The 22492-nt window shown below is 35.8% G+C and overlaps 1 protein-coding gene across 1 annotated transcript; it reads right to left on the minus strand.

The window, feature by feature from the left end:
* Positions 1-7473: 7473 nt before the first annotated feature.
* LOC140166181 (uncharacterized) lies at positions 7474-14576 on the minus strand. The gene is made up of 3 exons (XM_072189581.1): positions 12769-14576; positions 11295-11307; positions 7474-9631 (listed from the first exon to the last, which is right to left on the minus strand). Exons 1-3 carry the CDS (start codon positions 14333-14335, stop codon positions 8320-8322), a joined length of 2892 nt encoding a protein of 963 aa, XP_072045682.1. The 5' UTR covers positions 14336-14576; the 3' UTR covers positions 7474-8319.
* Between the last annotated feature and the right edge of the window lie 7916 nt (positions 14577-22492).

Genomic DNA, 22492 nt, shown 5'->3' on the forward strand with positions numbered 1-22492 from the left:
AAAAAATAAATATATTTTTGCAAGATCTGAATATGCTCTGTTCATTGAGGTACTTTTTGTCCTCTATCAACCCATGCTGCACTAGATAGCAAATCAGTACAGTACACTGAAATGGGAGAAATGCATTATGGGAAGTGTATGATATCTGCTCTGGGTTCAAGCAGAAAGCGGATTTACTCTGGATAATGTTATGTAATTATTGTCTTTTATTCTGGAGTTTTATTTTAAAAAGGTGAGCACCTATCCCCCTCCAAAAAATATGTGTTAGATCTTGCAAAGATTTAAAATTCAATGCGGAATTGTCTTCCCCTTTTTTCTTTGTTACATCTCTCGACCCGAACTGATCCACTTAGCCCTGTCGCTGCTAATATCAGCAGAGAGTAAAAGAAAAAGTTTGCTCAAGTTTCCAATTTCACTGCTGTATGTGCAATGGTTATGACAGCTCAATTTGATCAGCTTGGAGCTGAGTGGAACAAGTCAAGGTTGCATATTGATCAAGCTATAACATTGTGAAAAATGAATGATACTAAAACGTATTGCAAGTATTTTTGAATTAAGTATTTATTGTGCTGATATGTATTACTCTGACCAGTATCAAGGACTCTGTGCAACACTGCCGTATCGCCATTTTTGGCAAAAATGAGATTTTGGGACCAGAATGTTCAGAAAATAATGGGCCTTCAAGTACAAAGTCCATTTCCAACCACAAGAAAGCCATAGCCCAGTCAAACATAGCCTTATATCAGTTAGGGGGCGCTGTGAATTCACAGACCATCTGTGAATTCAATACTCTTGTCAATTTCTTACTGCATTTTTAGCTAGTTTTGTTTCAAGGTGCTTACATGCTGTTGTTTATATTGTTGTGCTTATTGTTGTGATTTCCTATGTGCTACAATAACAACATCTTTAAAAACAGTGAACAAAGTTCTGCTGCAAGTTTTTCGGATATTTCTGCTTTATTGCATCATTTCGCTCTGCTTAAAAAAATTGCCCAGATTGCACAGATGAATTTGAAGCAAAAAGCTCATTAACTATTTAATGTACCAAACAGACTAACAAAGTGTTTTTTTCTTGCCAAAATTGAAACAAGTGAAAAGTATGTGAAATCACAAACCAGAGTATGTGATTTCAAAGGCCGGGTCTCTGAATTCAGAGGAGTCTGTGAATTCACAGCTCCCCCAAACTGATATACAAAGGCCTATGAGGGCATAATTCTTTAAAATACATTTTCTCAAAATGGAGATGAGTTGTAGTGAGCCCCTATAATGATATGTAACTCTGATATATACATACTGGGCTATTCCAGTTGAAATCTGTATACCCCATATGGAAGATAAGATCTTAATTTCCCACATAGGGGGTGTAGATTTCAAATGGAGTCGCCCATTCAGGTAACCACATTTAAAATTCACACTCCCTGTATGGAAGATTAAGATCATGTCTACCATGGGGGTATGGATTTCAACTGGAATCCATTACAAAAACAATATAAATGGTCTTGGATTATTAATATCTATACAATTTATATGACACTATCCTCCTGAAATATTGCTTCATAATTGCACTAGCCCTAAAAAATAGAAAACTGGTATATTTGTTTGTCACACACATTGAAATATAACAAAAATATTAATATACATCATTCTTATTCAGTGGGTGTGGTTTGCAAAGAATTCACTTAATTTGATTGGTTTTCGGGTGTATAAAATCACACGATAGTGGATAGTGATATAAATCAGCGAGCACGCAACGGCGGTACACTTGTTGATCCTAAATTGATTGCACGATAATGCGCTCATGTAATACATACGCGCGGTTCGCCGCCTTGGATGTTCGTGATGGTTTCGTTCATTTGAAAACAGGAATGTCGTCACAAAAGTAACTTTATTTTTATAATTTATTTTACTTATAAAAATTATACTTAAACTGAATTAGAATGAGAATAAAAGGTAGGAATTTGTCATTTGCCTATCCAATATTGTGTCATAATGGATGGGCTTGCAAATATTTTTATCGTAGTGGATAAACTACTCAATATATTGGCCAGTCCATCCATTATGACAATATTAGAAAGGTAAGAGACAAAATTCTATCTTTTATTCTGCAAGTCTATTAATAGTGTGGGTTCACTAATTTCTAAAAAGGATATACATTCTGTGAGAAATGTATTTCAAAATGATTGATGTACATAATTGAAATATTGCTATTGCTACTATTACCCCATGTTATATTTGAATGTATTTCTGCTTCAAAAGTCATGAAGCATATGATAAAATGCTTCTTTGTTTGTGAGGTTGATGCTTGAGTGCTCTACAACAGAAACAGTAATACACCATGTTGATCCTAATGTTAGATGATAATAATTGCTATCAAAATATAGGCCAGTTCAAAGTGACAGTAAAATGTCACAACTTTTCAGACTTCTTAAAATGTTGGAAATAGAGAAATATCTAAGTTCAAGGTACAAATTTTGACATATAAAGGTTATATAATAGCAAGATGAATGTTGTGTGGTACAAGCTATGGCTTAAATTTAAACATGATTAAGATAATCATTTAAGTAACATGGAATGTGTCACATAGATAAGTACACCAAAAACATGCAGTTTCAGTAAACACTTTAAACTATATTAAAGGTGGGTGACCTGATTGACAGCCTCATCCCCAACTTTACCCTATCAAAATGCCGATTTTGGTATCAGGTTATAGCTCATATTTTTCTCATTAACATATTGAAATTAGGCGTTTCAAAACGGTATATTAACAAGAAATTGTCAAAAAACTGCCGAATTAGTCGCAAATGTGGTATACCACATTTTTGACTAACTCAGCAGTTCTTTGATGATATCTTCGGAAATACACCGATTTGGAACTCCTAATTTTAGTATGTTAATGAGAAAAATAAGATCTTTCATTTGATATTAATTTATTACATGATCATGATGATTATCACTAATAAAAACACTATAGACTACCAGTTTTACGCTGTATGTCAGTAATTCCATGAAGAATTAGTCGCATTTACAATGAACATTTACATGATCTTTTTGCATGAATGCTTGAAAGGGACAACAGTTTATGTTATACATAAGTTTTAAAGAATTTGATTTTCCAAATATATCAGGTCACCTTCCTTTAAATGTTGGGTCATGGAAACGTTTTAAAACATTTTTTTGATGAAAAAGCACTACAACATTTTAAAATTTTTTGTCAACACTTCAATAACATTATGTTATGAAACTACTACAAGGGTGTATCAAGCAACTTCTGTATTTTAGGAATTTTACTTGTATTAATTGCACTATTCAAAATTTACCGAGTTTGATCAACTCCTAGGCAATTTGTGAATCACAGTTAATATGCTGTAATTAGGATATTGCCTATCAAGAAGTTTCAAAATCTAATAATTTTTGTTACAAAAGTTATATTCTGTGTACATAATAAAAGTTAATAAATACAACAACATCATAACTATTTGTTTGTTTCCTATTTGATACATGAATCTAGTGTGAATATATGTATGTATACAAAATAATTTGAGTTCTGTAAATTAATGGACTAATAATCCATTGACTATTTTTATGCCTGTTATGCCTCCACCGGAGGTATTATGTTTCCTGGTTGTCCGTCCGTCCGTCCGTCCATCCGTCCATCCGTCCGTCCATCTGTCCGTCCGAGCTTGCGGATGCAATTTCTTGTAACTGGTAAGATGTGCAGTGATGCAATTTGGTGGGGGGATGGTCGTTGGCGGTCTTCAAATCCCAGTAGGTTTGGTTAGTGGGTCAAGGTCACCCAAGGTCATCTAGGGGTCGTCTGAGGTCAAATTAGCAGAAACTGTCGTATGGGCATGAACCTTGGTGTACAGTGATGCAATTTAGTGGAGGGATGGTCGTTGGCGGTCTTCAAATTCCAGTAGGTTTGGTTAGTGGGTCAAGGTCACCCAAGGTCATCTAGGGGTCATCTGAGGTCAAATTAGCAAAAACCGTTGTATGGGCATGAACCTTGGTGGGTACTGTAAACATTTAGAACCAAATTTTTTTGAAGGTCATTTTGGGGTCATCTGGGGTCACGCAGAGGTCATCTGAGGTCAAATAACTTAGAACTGTCGTATGGGCATGAAACTTGGTGGGTACAGTCAACATTTAGAGTCAAATTCTTGGACGGTCATTTTGGGGTCATCCGGGGTCACCCAGGGGTCATCTGAGGTAAAATAACTTATAACTGTCGTATGGGCATGAAACTTGGTGGGTAGGCCCCCCCCCTACAGTCAACATTTAGAGTTAAATTCTTGGAAGGTCATTTTGGGGTCATCCGGGGTCATCTGAGGTCAAATAACTTAAAACTGTCATATGGGCATGAAACTTGGTGGGTACAGTCAACATTTAGAGTTAAATTTTTGGAAGGTCATTTTGGGGTCATCCGAGGTCATCTGAGGTCAAATAGCATGAAACTTGGTGGATACAGACAACATTTAAAGTTAAATTTTGGATGGACATTTTGGGGTCATCTGGGTTCACACAGGGGTCATCTTGAGGTCAAATTACTAAAAACCGTCGTATGGGCATGAAACTTGGTTGGGTACATTCAACATGATACGCCTCAAGGTGGAGGCATTGCGGCCGACGCTTTGCGTCGAGAACCGCGCAAGCCGAGAACCGCTCTAGTTATAACTATATTGCCATATTAGTTCCATTAACTGCCCAGGGTGCTTAAAGTCTTATTTGGTGGGTGCTATTTTTTTTATCATAGGCGTAGATCTTGGGGAGATAGGGGATAAATCCCCAATATTTTGATGGGGGGTGATCCATATAATTGCCCCCCCCCCCCCCATATTGATGCCTGTATGTGGGTTTCTGACCATATCAACCTCATATTTGGCCTTTTTTGCCTCAAAAGTGCAAATTATTTTTGCGCTTCATGCAAATTTATTCCACTCTTGCACCATATTTCACCAGTTTAGCTTCAATATGGCAAATTATTTCGCAATTGTACCATAAACTTATTCTGTTGCCAAAAGGTGCTGGTTTCAAGATCTTTTTTCCAATCCCATCCCCCCATGTCAAAAAGAAATCTACACCATTATTTTTGTATATTGTTGACATAATTGCATATGCAATAAATGACCCAAAATATGGTTGTAGCTGTATCCTGTACATAAAGATGGAGGATCGTGTGTAGTAAAGTCGCTGGGTGTGTGTGTGCTTATAGCGGCATGGGTGGTGAATGGAATGAATATGGTTATCTTTTGCTAAAACCTTTACTCACACACATTTAGGCATCGCTCTTAATATCTCAGTACATTATTATGATAATAATAAAAAAAATACATTTCACTTCAAGAATTTATTATTTTATATTTCAACAACTTTTCCTATACCTTTGTACATGAGGCAAGCGTTGTTATTCTCTGATGAATCCACTCTTTTACAGTAGCGAATATACCGAATAAATGTTCGCCTAATGGCGCTATTCGCCACTTGCACGGTTCCGCCATTATGCACTATATGCGGGAGAGCCTCGAACTGGCAGCATACATGAAAGGAAGAATTACGTAACCTTACACAGAATGTTATATGACTGGTTCAATTCCCATTCATGTATGCTGCCAGTTCGAGGCTCTCCCGCACATAGTGCATAATGGCGGAACCGTGCAAGTGGCGAATGGGCTCTCTTGACATAATAACTGGAATTTTTAACACAAACATAACATGTGTCTCTTGCTATAACCATGGAAGTACTTCCATGCTATAACATTAAATCTGAATTGGAGAAATTTGCCCGGGGAAATTTGTAGAACAATGAAATATGTATTTTTAATTAACACCAGTCTATAATGAAATATATTTCAACTTGGTCTTATTTAGACTCTTAATGAAATCAAAGATGAGGTTTATGAGAGACATTTACATTTTATATACATGTTTACAGTTCATATTGCTGATTATGATAATACTGCTACAACATACCTCGTATCATATTTCTAATGGTTAAACTCTACTGGGAGAAATTCAAAATACAGGTCAGATTTTATCATTTGTGTCGGGAAAGGTTATATGTACGGGGTTTAGCCAGGGGGAGAAAACTGCCCCCTCCCCACAGAATTTTTATCAGGGATAAAATGGGGACGGCAAAGATTAAAAATTGGACACAAAATTGACAATGGGGACGAAAATTTGGATTACTCCTTCATGTAATTTTACGAAATTAGGGTTAGGGTTAATGTTAGGTTTAGGGTTAGTTTAGGGTTAGGATTAGAGTTAGGGTTTGGATTAGCTTACACGAAATAATTACATGAAGGATCGACCAAAATTTGGTCTCACACTAAAATCCTGGCTACGCTACTGCATATAGCTATAAAGTATGTGGCATAAAATACATGAATACATAAAATTATATTAAAATGAATAGACCTCAATTTTCCACTCCAGGTTAAAACGTGAACATATTTTAATATTAAAACACCGGAACCTACTGCACTGCACGTAGAATATTTGAATTCCTTAACAAATCCGTTTATGCATATTGTTGCAGCTAAATACGCCTATTATGTCAAGAAATTTTTAAGGGGCCGTCAACCCGGGCCGTCAACTTCGAGGTAAGGGACAAATCTTAATTCTTCATGCTCGGGCAAGGAATTCTACGCAATGATCCAAAAATAGGAGATGTAATATTAAAGACGGATGCAACCTTATCTTGTCGATATTTTCGAAAAGAAATTGGTTTTTTATCAACCATTTTCAACCGACAATTTACATCGATATGGGTCTCTGAAAGTATGTTTCTTCAGTGCTCAAAATGCTGCAGACTTAAGGGCTGGGGTATGAACGTTTGGACAGTATTTATTTTGGGACATTAGAGCACATCAGACATATCGAATTGCATTCTGAATATGAAGAATGTCATTCTGATATCAAATAATTTTGATTTTTTGAAATTCGCAATTTAATACACATTTTATGGCAAATCATTAAAAATTGATATTTTTGATATTTAACAGTACTTGAAGTAAACTTTATAAATCGGATGATTTATACTTAAAGTGTATGTAGGTTGAATAAAAAGCCGACGATCAATTGAAAATTTTGACCTTTCGTATTGAAGATATGGATTTTTTTCCCAAAACACCAAAAAAATTAGGTCTTTTTGGGAAAAAATCCATATCTTCAATATGAAAGGTCAAAATTTTCAATTGACCGTCGGCTTTTCCTCCTGCTACATACACTTTAAGAATATATCATTAGATTTATATAATTTACTTCGAGGACTGTTATATATCAAAATTTGAAAAATATCACATTTTTATAATTTGTCATCAAATTTGTATTATATTGTGATTTAAAAAAAATGAAAATTATTTGATATCAGAAAGACATGCCTCGTATTCAGAATGCAATTCGATAGGTCTGAGGTGCTCTCATGTCCCACAAAAAATACTGTCGAAACGCAATAAACGCTCATTTTGGATCCCTTAATGCTTCTAGGGTTTTTCTTTTTATATAATTTGATGTCGCATCATAATTTTGGAATAGAATGTGGGACAAATTATACAAATTTAGACGTCCAATGGTTTTATAGAATCTTTATAGGCTTGTATGAGATGTTTGAGCTCACAATCTCGACACAGCACGGGACCAAGTAAATCCCTAGCCGCTTCAAATTCTTCCAAACGAGTTATTTGAACTGGGGTTTTCGGCTTCCGTTTTCGCGAACTTCTGCTTCGTTTCTTATCCACTTTCCCGCTTATACTTCCTTCACTTTGAGTACTTGTTTCCGAGTCGTGCCGAATTCTGCGATGGCTTCGAACCGGAGTCTTCCCGATGGGTTTTGTAGGTTTTCTCTTACCTTTCTTAGGAGATCCCGGATCATTGTCTTCCATTGAAACGGGTTTACCTCTGGGTTTATTTATCGTGTTCTTCAGTGGTTCTCGTTTTGATAATTTTTTATTCTCATCATTTTTGTTGGGCTTATTATTTTTTACATTTTTTGAGGGAGAAAGAGGTTCTTTCTTTACATTCTCAGATTTCGTACGTTGATCACGGGGAGTGCCTTTGTTGTTAGACTCAATTGTTTTAGGAGTTTTAGTCGGGCTGCCTGGACCATTTTTAAGGACACTCTTAGTGGAACTGTTTTTGTCACTACCAGTATTCGTGAGACTTTTGGTGGTTGGATTTTTTACACTTGGCGCCTTTTTGGTAGGACTATTTGGTCCACTCTTTGTGACATTTTTGGAGGGACTATTGGTCCCGTGTTCCATCAGACTTTCATAGGGGTTACTGGGGCCAGTCTTGGGGAATTTCTTAACAGAGCGTACAGGAACACTTATGGATACACTTTTGGTGGGGCTACCAGGACCATTTTGGTGGGGCTACCGGGGCCACTTTTGGGGCCACTTTTTGAGAGACTAGATCCTGGTTTCCGGGCAGTGCTTTTAGAGGGTTTCCGAGGACTAACCTTTGGTGCAATTTCAACATCAGGGAGATTATCAGGAACACTTTTCGTTCTCTTTGATGGATACAAAGTGCCTCTTTTCGGCTTTGAAACAATTTTGCTACTTTCAACCAGAGGTATTGTAGGGAGTCTCCCGGGGGCACTTTTCGTGTTATTTTCATCTGGGCTCTGTCTTGATCGAGTGACTCTAACCAACTTATTTTTCATTTGTGACTCTGGGTTGATTGGATGTGTGTCGTTGCCTTTTGGGTTCTCATCGTCGTGACCGTGGTGATCTTCAGTCGTGTCGTCAATTTCGTCATTGTGGTCATCACTTACATCGTCGTCGTGAATGCAGAATGTCAGTACAGTATCGGGTCTTTCGTCAACAGTCAACCCTAGCGTCGCACCTGTCGCTTGACCGGCAGATTTCTTCGCTCTGTATAACTTCCCACTAATTTTCCGCTTAATTGGTTTCTTCCTTGCCATCATTCGGCGTTTTTCGACGACATACCCACGACGTCTCGAATATGGGGTCGCCGGTGCCGATTTTGATCCACGTGTTGGCTTTGTTTGAGTGTTGACGTCTTCTGGTTTTGGTGTTGGTATCTGTGGGTTGGGACTATTTTGTTTGCTGTTTACCATGATCAAGGGCAGCTCAATTTTCTTTGTATCATTCTGTATATTGGTTGAATTCCGTTCGTCCGCACTACCTCTAGATTTGTGACTCCCACTCCTACTTGGTTCATCATCATCCGCCCTACTTTGTCGACTCAATCTCGATTCATGTCGACTTTCCGTGTCGTCTGCAGTAAAAGTGATCGCTTCATCTACGTTTAAATCATCGTCAGCGTCAAAGTCCAGCTCTATTGCATCTTGACCTCCAATGGCATCTGTGACGTCATTTCCGTTTTGCATACCATTTATTTTACCATTCAAATTCCGCGCGCTTTTAGATTTGACAGACGGCGCAGATTTAGCCCCTGATTTCGGTTTTGATGGTGCTTTTGGAATCTTGGCGGCAAATAGCGAAAAGGAATTTTCTTTCTCTTTATCTGCTCTTGGACTTTCGTGTAGCCTAAGAACTTGTATATCTCTGGTGTTGTTGAAACTGAAGTCGTAACGAGGGGTTGAAGAATTTATCATCGATTTGATGTAGTAGCTGTTTGCTGATGTAAATAAATCTTCAGAGCTGCTTGGTGTCCTGTTAAATAAACAAGATTAAATGAAAAATAAGCATATGTCATTATAGTTTGTAAATTGTACGTATTGCTATAAAATGTTTAAACAAAGGAGTCAGGATATTTCCAGGAATAACCTCAAACCTGGGGCCAGGTCCAATAGTTAAGAATTTTACATTAGGCGACGAAAAAAGAAAACACTGTTCTACGGGCCCGACCGACCCAGATTTTGAACAAATTGGGAAAAAAAATTCCTGTACAAATGAATGCCGACCTAAATTTCAGGAACAATTTTTTTTTGTATTTTCTCAAATTGCAAATTATTAAAAAAAAGAAAGAAAAGAAAAGCCCATTGAGCACAGTCATGGTGCGCACTACGTTGACGATATCGCAAGTTGAAAATGGTAAATCTAATTAACTTGCTATAGCAATTATGCTCATTAACTGTTATATCATGATATTGTAATATTAATTTGGTAAATTTTTTCAACCCTGATTTGTTGGCATAATAATTTGTTGTGTTTATGTCCCAACTTGCACTGAATTGGAATCGGGCAAATTTGTTGTGTTTATAGGACAACAAAAGAATTTTTAATATTAAATGTCTAAAACATGCCCCATAGTGCTCCACAGTTCAGGAGCCAAGATAAGTGTGTGGATTGTCTCATTATTTCGCCTTAATATTCGCCCAGAAACCTTTGAAACCTTTCTGACAGTTCTTACTAATATTATTTCATACAAAATAACCAAATTGAATTTTGACCAATCGGATACCTCGTTACTTTTGTTTTTAAACAGTAAGCCAACGACCAAGTTAATCATTGAGTATAACGGAGATAGAGATGTAAGTCGCACATGCGATTGAAATAATACAAACCTGATATGGTATATGGAGTTATAGGGCCTATATTGCATTTAATCACGTTAATGAATCATCGATTTGTTATATTGATGAAATGCAGAATAGCTTTTATAAGAAATAGTTCGCTTCTTTTGTAGCGTACATTAAAAATTAAATCGAGCACGCAGCTAGGTTACCGATCCATTAAGGAATTCCTTGTACATTTATATAAATTCTAATAATAAAGCTAATGCATGCACGCCATAGACCGTTCCTGTAGCAACAGCATGAAGAGAGCAATTATTAGAGTTTATCTATAGCTGCCAAGTGCATGGAAATTAGGGTTTAAAATAATTAGGCCTACAAAACAAAACATCGCGATCATTCATTATTACATACATTACAAAGTAAATAATTTTAACTGGTGGTGGTTTCTCTTATATAGCAAATATGCATGCATATCGCATATCCCTATTATTTTTTCCCTCAAAATTTGGGCATGTTGATTCAATTCTTGCCGATTGTACTATTATGGCTATAGTCATTACCGTGCTTTTTTCATTACTTCCTTCATTCATTCATCACTCATTCATTCGTTCGTTCATTCATTTATTCGTTCCTTCATTAAATTGTATTCATTCATCCATTTGTTTCTTTCCTTGCATCAACCATTTCTTCCATATCGATTCATCTTTCCTTTTTTTTTTTTTTTTAGAAAAGTGGGAGATGATGCTGTTGATCACGAAATGCCCTTAAAATACTTTTTTTTTTTTACATTTCAAAATCGCTTTCACTGACAAACTACCCATTTTGCTTTGTGACGTCATAAGCGTTATTCTACGTACCTGCTTCCGCTGTCTGAATGCGTGAAAAGTAAATAAAAACAAATGCATTGGAGTCAACAAAATTTTAAAAAGTTCTAGTCATTTCAGAATCAGTACGCCGCATGCATAGCTAAACAATTTAAAATACCATTGAAAAAGTCGTATTATAAAACAGAAAAGTTCTACATTTCAGTTACCAACAAAATTGTACAATTTGGCGTTATAGACGATTGCTATCTTCGGTAGATAGCACTTCTATACGCGGCTTGTTGTTATGTTGCTATCTATACCTTAGATAGCGCATACTTTGTTATCTCCATAATGAAAAACCATTACTATAGCAACAAAATTGTAACAAGTTCCAGTGATATCATAATCCATAGCTTTTAAATTTTTAATATCAATCTTTGACCAAAGTCAAAAGTGACGAATGTTATAAAACAGAAAGATTGTAAATTTCAGTCAAGGAAAAATAATTGTACAACAAATATGTTGGCTTTATTTTTGCTATCTTATACATGTATCATTACTATGATTTGGCTATTGTTGCTTTCCAGACCATAGATTACAGATATAACTACACTGTAAAAATGTTTTACTCAACACGGAGTAAAAAGGTCACAGCTCAACAGTTGAGTAAAAAAATACTCAACATTGAGCTCAGAACTTAACAAATGAGTAAAAAATTACTCAATGTTGAGTAATTTTTTACTCAACAGTTGAGTTGTGACCTATTATTAGCTCAATGTTTTTACTTAACTGTTGAGCTGTGACCTTTTTACTCAGTGTTGAGTACAATATTTTTACAGTGTATGATATCAACGGAAATAAAACCGAAACCAATGCAACAAACAAGTTTTGTTGAAATCATATCCACAGTTTTACCATTTTAAATATCTATCTTTTGACCATGTTGACAAAAGTCAAAACTAACGAATGTTATCAAACAGAAAGGTATTTTTCAGTTGCGGACAAAGTCATTGTATAATATGAAGAAATAACATTAAAATGCCGGGTTATTATAAAGGTCATGAAAACGTTTTAAAATATTTTGTATGAAAATACACGACAAAGGCATTTTTTATATTGCCAAAATGTTAATGTATAATATACACGCACTTAATCATCATAATTATCGTCCTATACTGTAAAAATATTTTACTCAACACTGCGTCAAAAGGTCAGCTCAACAGTTGAGTAAAAATTACTCAACATTGAGCTCATTATAGGTCACAACTCAACTGTTGAGTAAAAATTTACTCAACAGTTGAGTTATTTTTTACTCATTTGTTGAGTTGTGACCTATATGAGCTAAATGTTGAGTAATTTTCTACTCAACTGTTGAGCTGTGACCTTTTTACTCAGTGTTGAGTAAAATATTTTTTACAGGTTACTAGTACCTTCACTAATAACATCTCATTTACTGATGTATCATGGTTTTAATAAACAATAATGTTGGTAAATGAAACAATGGATTTATATGTATTATACCAACCTTCTGCATCTGATGGCGGTAGAGATCTGGTGACCTGTTCCCATCTATCCCACGCTCTTGCCCTCACATAGTCGCTGTATCTTGACGGACTTCGTTCATCTAACAGACCTTTGATCACGAAACCTTCAGGCGGTGTCACGCGGTCACCACTACCATTCACTTCAACCGGTTTCAAAACTGGCAAGGAGTTACTCGAATCCAACCGTTTCCCACTTTCTTGCCGGGGCTTCTTTGTAGCAACACTCTGCGGGGATCTTCGTCTGCTCGCTGATTGTGGCTGAGATTGTGAAGCCGAAGGAGCAACAGGGGAGAATATAGCGTTGTATGATGGCGATGGAGAATCCTTGATCACGTTCGTTGTCCTGCTGTTTAAATCTGCCCGCGAAGCAGGAAGAGACTCATGGGGAGATTCTTTCTCGCGAAGATGCTCGTGAGATTGACTGACTCGTTCTCCTCCATGATCAGGTGAAGTCATCCAGGCGTTTTTCTTAACCGATCTTCTGGAAGCACCTCTTGCTGCAGATTCTTTGCCATCATTAGAAGTCGTGCTAGGTGGTCTTACTTTGTTTGAAGTCGCTTCTGGTAAGAAACTACCTTGCTTTCCACTTCTGGGTTTATCATGTTTATTTGAGTCTTTAGAGCTGGATCTTAGAGGCATGGTTTCTTCAAGTACCACAGCAGACCCTTGCGCGATGCTCCTTGGTGTATCATTTCTTGACATAATCATGATCATCATTTCTTTGTTCCTGAAGTATTCCTCAATCACAAGAGGACCTTTCTTACAAATCTCCAGAGGTGGATCCTTGAGCGGATTACCTTCGAGGTTAGCGGTTGGTGATGTCGTTCCCCAATCTAAGTCAAACAGCTTTCCTATGCTTCGCGGCAATTCAGTTAGTCTATTCATCGCTAACCAAAGAGTCTTCAATCGATGACAATCTCCGATGGTATCTGGAATCGACTGTAGCAAGTTACACATCAGAAGTAATGATTCCAGGTTGATCAGCTGCCCGATTTCAGGGGCGACGCAGGTGAGCTTGTTATCAGAAATATCAAGAAATTGAAGATTGGTGAGTAAGTACACAACTTTTGGAATTTCCTCGAGATCATTGTTTGCCAAATGTAAGCTGCACAGTTTGTCTAAACTTCCCAAACTCTGTGGTAAATCCGTGATTAGATTATTGCTCACAATTAATCGCTCCAAGTTAACCAGACGACCAACTTCTGATGGTAATGAAGTTAGTTTGTTAGTATCTAAACACAAGATTCGAAGATTGACTAAATTTGATACATCAGGCGACAAACGCTCCAAATGAAACGTGAAACAAGATTCACAGTCTAATCCAGGACTCATATCCAGAAATTCTAATTCTTTAAGTTTCCAGATTGTTGGCGGAGGTTTCAGCAATTCGTCGCCTGTAAGTCGTAATCGTTTGTATCCGAAAGAAGGATCGATGTCCACGCGAAGACGAAGCTGCCTCGGAGATGTTGTATTATGATGATACAGATGCAAACCAACCCCGTTTAAAGACAAGTCCAACTCGGGTTCGGGTTCCCCTCCCGACTCCATGTTTCTCAGTTAATCCGATATATCGCCTTTGTATTTGCGAATGGCTGCACGAACCCTTGACTGAAATATGGCAGTAATTATCCTCCTTTTTCAAAAGCAAGAAAATGATGAGAAGAAACACAATGTTGACAAGTCATCATCATCTTCATCTTAACATGAAATGTCAGAAATATCCAATTCAATATTATGATGATGACTATTTCCCTTTTCCTACAGGTAGGAAACTGCTACCAATCATCAATACCACATAAATAATGGTATTTTGTTAAATATACCAGTGAGCTAATACCAACCACCAGTTGCTATGGTAGCGGTGTATATGAACAAACCACGTTGTCACAGCAACCATTGTAGCTATACACTTGATCAGGAGTCATTATTATTGGTATTATAGTGGAAATGAGCACTTTGGAGTAGACTGGAATGAAAATGTCAAGATTATTAATAATTCAAGGGGAAGTTGACAATTATCAGAGGAATTTTGTCAACCGTGGTGGCACCGATTAACCCGGCTGTACTATGTGCAAACGATATAATTTGTGGAATAAAACTACAAGAATGTTTTCTGCACTCAAAAGGCCTTTTTTTTGCAGGTGAACGATCCTCTGTTATAATTTATTGTGTCAATATTTAGAAGTGTTTAGAGGCAAAGAAACAAAGCAAGCAAAACAGAGCAACATATAAACCAAGAAAAGCCGCCTTACCTAACTGAACTTCAGGAGGTAACTACCCAGCAAACACAAAACGTTTTCGACATCATTCGCAAAAGGTTATATTAAAAAGTTGAAAACGTATAAATGCCGGGTTATATAAAGGGTATATAAAGGGTATAAAACGTTTCCACTAACATTAAAAAACATTTTTGATAACCTACTGCAAATATTTTAACATAATGTTATTTAAGGGCTGGGGTATGAACGTTTGGACAGTATTTATTGTGGGACATTAGAGCACATCAGACATATCGAATTGCATTCTGAATATGAAGAATGTCATTCTGATATCAAATAATTTTGATTTTGTGAAATTCGCAATTTAATATACATTTTATGACAAATCATTAAAATTGATATTTTGATATTTAACAGTACTTGAAGTAAACTTTATAAATCTGATGATTTATACTTAAAGTGTATGTAGGTGGAATAAAAGCCGACGATCAATTGAAAATTTTGACCTTTCGTATTGAAGATATGGATTTTTTTCCCCAAAACACCAAAAAAATTAGGTCTTTTGGAAAAAAATCCATATCTTCAATATGAAAGGTCAAAATTTTCAATTGACCGTCGGCTTTTTCCTCCTGCTACATACACTTTAAGAATATGTCATTAGATTTATATAATTTACTTCGAGGACTGTTATATATCAAAAATTTGAAAAATATCAAATTTTTATAATTTGTCATAAAATTTGTATTATATTGTGATTTTCAAAAAATGAAAATTATTTGATATCAGAAAGACATGCTTCGTATTCAGAATGCAATTCGATAGGTCTGATCTCATGTCCCACAAAAAATACTGTCGAAACGCAATAAACGCTCATTTTAGATCCCTTAAGTGTTGACAAAATATTTGGCAACAAATGTTTGCAAAAAATAGTTTACAATAACATTTTGAAAACATTTAAATAATATTATTGTAGTGTGTTTTCATACAAAACGTTTTGAAACGTTTTCATGACCTTTATACAACCCGACATTTTAATGTTATCAAAACGTTTTACTTAAACCAAAACCCAAAATATAACTGGTTTCAAACGTTTTTAAAACGTTTTAGTGTTTACTGGGTATGCTTTATTCTTATAAGGTATATTAAATATCGCATATTAGTGGTATAATTTTGTCAACATAATAACCATCAGCAGTAGATAATTGATTCCACCAACTCCAATATCCGCAGTATATATTATATATAGCAATTATTAGCAGTACATAGCTACTTCGTCAATACTAATATCAGCAGTACATACCCAGCAAACACAAAACGTTTTCGACATCATTCGCAAAAGGTTATAAAAGGTCAGAAAACGTTTAAATGTCGGGTTATATAAAGGGTACATTAATGGTATAAAACGTTTTCATAACATTAAAAAACATTTGTTGGTAATTTACTGCACAGCAAACACAAATGTTTTACAGAAAACATTTAAATGTCGGGTTATATAAAGGGTATAAAAATGTTTTAATAACATTCCAAAAACATTTTTGAAAACTTGGTACAAATCATTCTAAACAGAATGTTATTTTGGGGTTGAAAAAATATTTTGCAAAAAATGTATGCCCAGAATATTTACAATAACATTTTTAAAATGTGTTCACGACCTTTATATAACCCGACATTTAAATGTTATTAAAACGTTTTGTAAAAAACATTTTAAGAACATTTCTGTGTTTGCTGGGTGCAAATATTTTAACATAATGTTATTTATGTGGTGACACAAAAAATGTTTGCAAAAATAGTTTACAATGACATTTCGAAAACATTTTTAAAATATTGTTGTAGTGTGTTTTCATACAAAACGTTTTAAAACGATTTCATGACCTTTATAAACCCGACATTTTAATGTTATTATTAAAACGTTTTTACCTAAACCAAAACCCAAAATATAACTTATTTAAAACGTTTTAAAAACGTTTTTGTGTTTGCTGGGTAGCTACTTCGTCAATACCAATATCAGCAGAAAAGAGCTAATCAGCTACTTAATCAATACCAATATCAGCAGAAAATAGCTAATCAGCTACTTAATCAATACCAATATCAGCAGTTGGTAGCTACCTCGTTAATACCAATAGATAGCTACTTCTTCAATACCAATATCATTTGTAGATAGCTACTTCATCAATACAAAGGCAAGATCAGCAGTATATAGCTACTTCATCTGCACCAATATCAGCAGTAGTTAGCTACTTCATCAACACCAATATCAGCAGTAGTTAGCTACTTCATCAACACCAATATCAGCAGTAGTTAGCTACTTCATCAACACCAATATCAGCAGTAGTTAGCTACTTCATCAACACCAATATCAGCAGTGGATAGCTACTTCATCAACACCAATATCAGCAGTAGTTAGCTACTTCATCAACACCAATATCAGCAGCAGATAGACATATAATCAATGTCAATTTCAGCCGTTGATAGCTACTACATCAATACCAATACTAGGAGTAGTTAGCTACTTCATCAATACCAATATCAACAGTAGATAGCTACACCATCAATACCAATATCCGCAGTAGATAGCTACTTCATCAATACCAGTATCAGCAGTAGATAGCTACTTCATCAATACCAATGTCAGTAGTAGATAGCTACTTCATCAATACCATTATCATAAGTAGTTAGCTACTTCATCAATCCCAATATGAGCAGTAGAAAGCTACTTCATCAATCCCAATATCCACAGTAGATAGCTACTTCATCAATACCCATATCAGCAGTAGATAGCTACTTCATCAATACCAATATCAGCAGTGGATAGCTACTTCATCAATCCCAATATCATAAGTAGTTAGCTACTTCATCAATACCAATATCAGCAGTAGATAGCTACTACATCAATGCCAATATCAGCAGTAGATAGTTACTTCATCAATGCCAATATCAGTAGTAGATAGCTTCTTTGTCAACACCAATATCAGCAGTAGTTTGCTACTTAATCAATACTAATATCAGCAGTAGATAGCTTCTTTGTTAACACCAATATCAGCAGTAGTTAGCTACTTAATCAATACTAATATCAGCAGTAGGTAGACATGTTATCAATGCCAGTATCAGCAGTTGGTAGCTTTTTCATCAATACCAATATCAGAAGTAAATACCTACTTTGTCAACACCCATATCAGCAGTAGTTAGCTACTTCATCAATACCAGTATCAGCAGTAGATAGCTACTTCATCAATACCAATATCAGTAGTAGATAGCTACTTTATCAATACCAATATCCGCAGTAGTTAGCTACTTCATCAATACCAATATCAGTAGTAGATAGCTACTTCATCAATACCAATAATTATCATAAGTAGTTAGCTGGGGACAGGTAAATGGCGAGTTAAGAATGGGTGAGTTAGATGAAAAGCGAGTTAGATTGGCGAGTTACCCCTGCAGAGATTAAAGAGTGACCCCTGCTGAGAATACGACAAGTCCCATCGGCGAGTTAAGATTTACAATAAGTCCTGCCGGCAAGTTACGACAAGTCCCATAAGCGAGTTAAGATTTTTACGGCAAGTCCCGCCGGCGAGTTAGGATTTTTACGGCAAGTCCCGCCGGCGAGTTACGACTAGTCTCATTCGCGAGTTAAGATTTACAACAAGTCCCATTGCTTTACCAAATGCTTTATAGAAGGCTAATTACTAGTATCACATGCTGGGTAATTAATGATGGTTCAGGGCTGCGGAACTCAGTCTTCCATGATAGTCGTTATTTATCTATTGGTCGTTATATGACTATCAGGGTAATATATTGGGTAACCTTGGAGTAAATAATAATTCAGAGGACCAGCAATGTAATAAATATATCAATTAACAAATCTGCAAGTATGGTGCGAGTACTTGGATAATTAATTAATATTATAATATTATAAGGTAAAACATTACTTTCCAAATTGAAGACCTCACAGGAAAAACCTACACCAAGTCCGACATGTAACTCGCCAATAGGACTTGATGGTGTTGCTGTAACTCGCTTGCAGGACTTGATGGTGTTGTCGTAACTCGCCGGTGGAACTTGTTGGTGTTGTCGTAACTCGCCTTTAGCTTACTTCGTGGGGGGTAATTGACAAAAAACCTAATCTCTGTGGGGGGTAACTCGCCTTTTTAACTCGCTTTTCTTTAACTCGCCTTTTTTTAAAACTCGCCTAGTTACAGCTCCCAAGTTAGCTACTTCATCAATCCCAATATCAGCAGTAGACAGTTACTTCATCAATCCCAATATCATAAGTAGTTAGCTACTTCATCAATCCCAATATCAGCAGTAGCTAGCTACTTCATCAATACCAATATCAGTAGTAGATAGCTACTTTATCAATACCAATATCCGCAGTAGTTAGCTACTTCATCAATACCAGTATCAGCAGAAGATAGCTACTTCATCAATACCAATATCAGTAGTAGATAGCTACTTCATCAATACCAATATCAGAAGTAGTTAGCTACTTCATCAATCCCAATATCAGCAGTAGATAGCTACTTCATCAGTCCCAATATCAGCAATAAATAGCTACTTCATCAATACCAATATCAGCAGCAGATAGCTACTTCATCAATCCCAATATCAGCAGGAGATAGCTACTTCATCAATCCCAATATCAGCAGTAGATAGCTACTTCATCAATATCAATATCAGCAGTAGATAGCTACTTCATTAATCCCAATATCAGCAGTAGATAGCTACTTCATCAATACCAATATCAGTAGTAGATAGCTACTTTATCAATACCAATATCCGCAGTAGTTAGCTACCTCATCAATACCAGTATCAGCAGAAGATAGCTACTTCATCAATACCAATATCAGTAGTAGATAGCTACTTCATCAATACCAATATCATAAGTAGTTAGCTACTTCATCAATCCCAATATCAGCAGTAGATAGCTACTCATCAATCCCAATATCCGCAGTAGATAGCTACTTCATCAATACCAATATCAGTAGTAGATAGCTACTTCATCAATACCAATATCAGTAGTAGATAGCTACTTTATCAATACCAATATCAGTAGTAGATAGCTACTTCATCAATACCAATATCCGCAGTAGATAGCTACTTCATCAATACCAATATCAGTAGTAGATAGCTATTTCATCAATACCAATATCAGCAGTAGATAGTTACTTCATCAATTCCAATATCAGCAGTAGATAGCTACTTCATCAATACCAATATCAGCAGTAGATAGCTACTTCATCAATTCCAATATCAGCAGTAGATAGCTACTTCATCAATAACAATATCAGCAGTAGATAGCTACTTCATCAATTCCAATATCAGCAGTAGATAGCTACTTCATCAATACCAATATCAGCAGTAGATAGCTACTTCATCAATACCAATATCCGCAGCAGATAGCTAATTCATCAGTACCGAATATCAGCCATAGCTACTTCATCAATACTAATATCAGCAGTAGATAGCTACTACATCAATACCAATATCGGCAGTAGACAGTTACTTCATCAATCCCAATATCCGCAGTAGATAGCTACTTCATCAATACCAATATCAGTAGTAGATAGCTACTTCATCAATACCAATATCAGTAGTAGTTAGCTACCTCATCAATACCAGTATCAGCAGAAGATAGCTACTTCATCAATACCAATACCAGTAGTAGATAGCTACTTCATCAATACCAATATCATAAGTAGTTAGCTACTTCATCAATCCCAATATCAGCAGTAGATAGCTACTCATCAATCCCAATATCAGCCGTAGATAGCTACTTCATCAATACCAATATCAGTAGTAGATAGCTACTTTATCAATACCAATATCCGCAGTAGTTAGCTACCTCATCAATACCAGTATCAGCAGAAGATAGCTACTTCATCAATACCAATATCAGTAGTAGATAGCTACTTCATCAATACCAATATCATAAGTAGTTAGCTACTTCATCAATCCCAATATCAGCAGTAGATAGCTACTCATCAATCCCAATATCCGCAGTAGATAGCTACTTCATCAATACCAATATCAGTAGTAGATAGCTACTTCATCACATCAATACAAATATCAGCAGTATATAGTTACTTCATCAATACCAATATCAGCAGCAGATAGCTACTTCATCAATCCCAATATCAGCAGTAGATAGTTACGTCATCAATCCCAATATCAGCAGTAGATAGCTTCTTTGTCAACACCAATATCAGCAGTAGTTAGCTACTTCATCAATACCAGTATCAGCAGTTGATAGATATGTCATCAATGCCAATATCAGCAGTTGGTAGATACTTCATCAATACCAATATCGTGCATCTTCATCAATACCAGTATCAGTAGTAGATAGCTACTTCATCAATGTCAATATCAGGAGTAGATAGCTATTTCATCAATACCAATATCAGCAGTAGATAGCTACTTCGTCAACACCAATATCAGCAGTTGGTAGCTACTTCATCAATACCAATATCAGGAGTAGTTAGCTACTTCATCAATACCAATATTAGCAGTACACAACTACTTCAGCAACAGCGATATTTGCAGTAGATAGCTAACTTCATCAATACCAGTATCAGTAGTATAAGTAGATAGCTACTTCATCAATGTCAATATCCGCAGTAGTTAGCTACTTCATCAACACCGGTATCAGTTGATACTTTATCAATACCAATATCAGCAGAATATACCCATTTTATCAGTATCAATATCAGCAGTAGATGTATATTTCATCAGAGGTAACATCAGCTCTTTCATCAGTACCAATGTAGTAAATGACTACTTCATCAATACCAATATCGGCAGTAGATAGCTAAATATCTGTAATGTTTACTCATGTCCAAACTTACACTTGAGGGCTAGCATAGTAACATGTGCACAGTATTTTTGTGGGACATGAGAGCACATCAGACATATCGAATTGCATTCTGAATGCAAAGAATGTCCTTCTGATATCAAATAATTTAAATTTTTTTGAAATTCGTGATATAATAATTTTATGGTAAATTATTAAAAATGGATATTTTTGACATTTAACAACCCTTGAAGTAAAATTATTTAATGATATTTACTTAATGTAGCTGGGAGGAAAAGCTGACGATCATTTGAAAATTTAGACTTTTCGTATTAAAGATAAACATTTTTTTCAAAAACATGTATTTTTGGAAAACAGATATACTTTTATAGGTCCTGTGGTTCTTGAGTGATGTTGTAAAGAGGGCTGAAACAACAACACTTTTGTAAAACGTACATAACTCATTAACAACAATAAATCAAGCAAGTTTTCAGTGTACATGATTTGACAGAATGAACTTTTGCAAAACATCAAAGTGTTAAAACATCAAAACAGCAAAACATCAAAGTGTTATTTTTAAATATTAATATATTGATTTAGATAATGAAAATTGATTTGATGATGATGATTATGATGATGGTGATGATTATGAACTTGCAACTCCTTTGTTATTGTTCAAGCAGGGACCGTGTATGGGTCATG

This window comes from Amphiura filiformis, chromosome 12 (genome assembly GCF_039555335.1).
Source record: "Amphiura filiformis chromosome 12, Afil_fr2py, whole genome shotgun sequence".
NCBI classification, from domain to species: Eukaryota; Metazoa; Echinodermata; class Ophiuroidea; order Amphilepidida; family Amphiuridae; genus Amphiura; species Amphiura filiformis.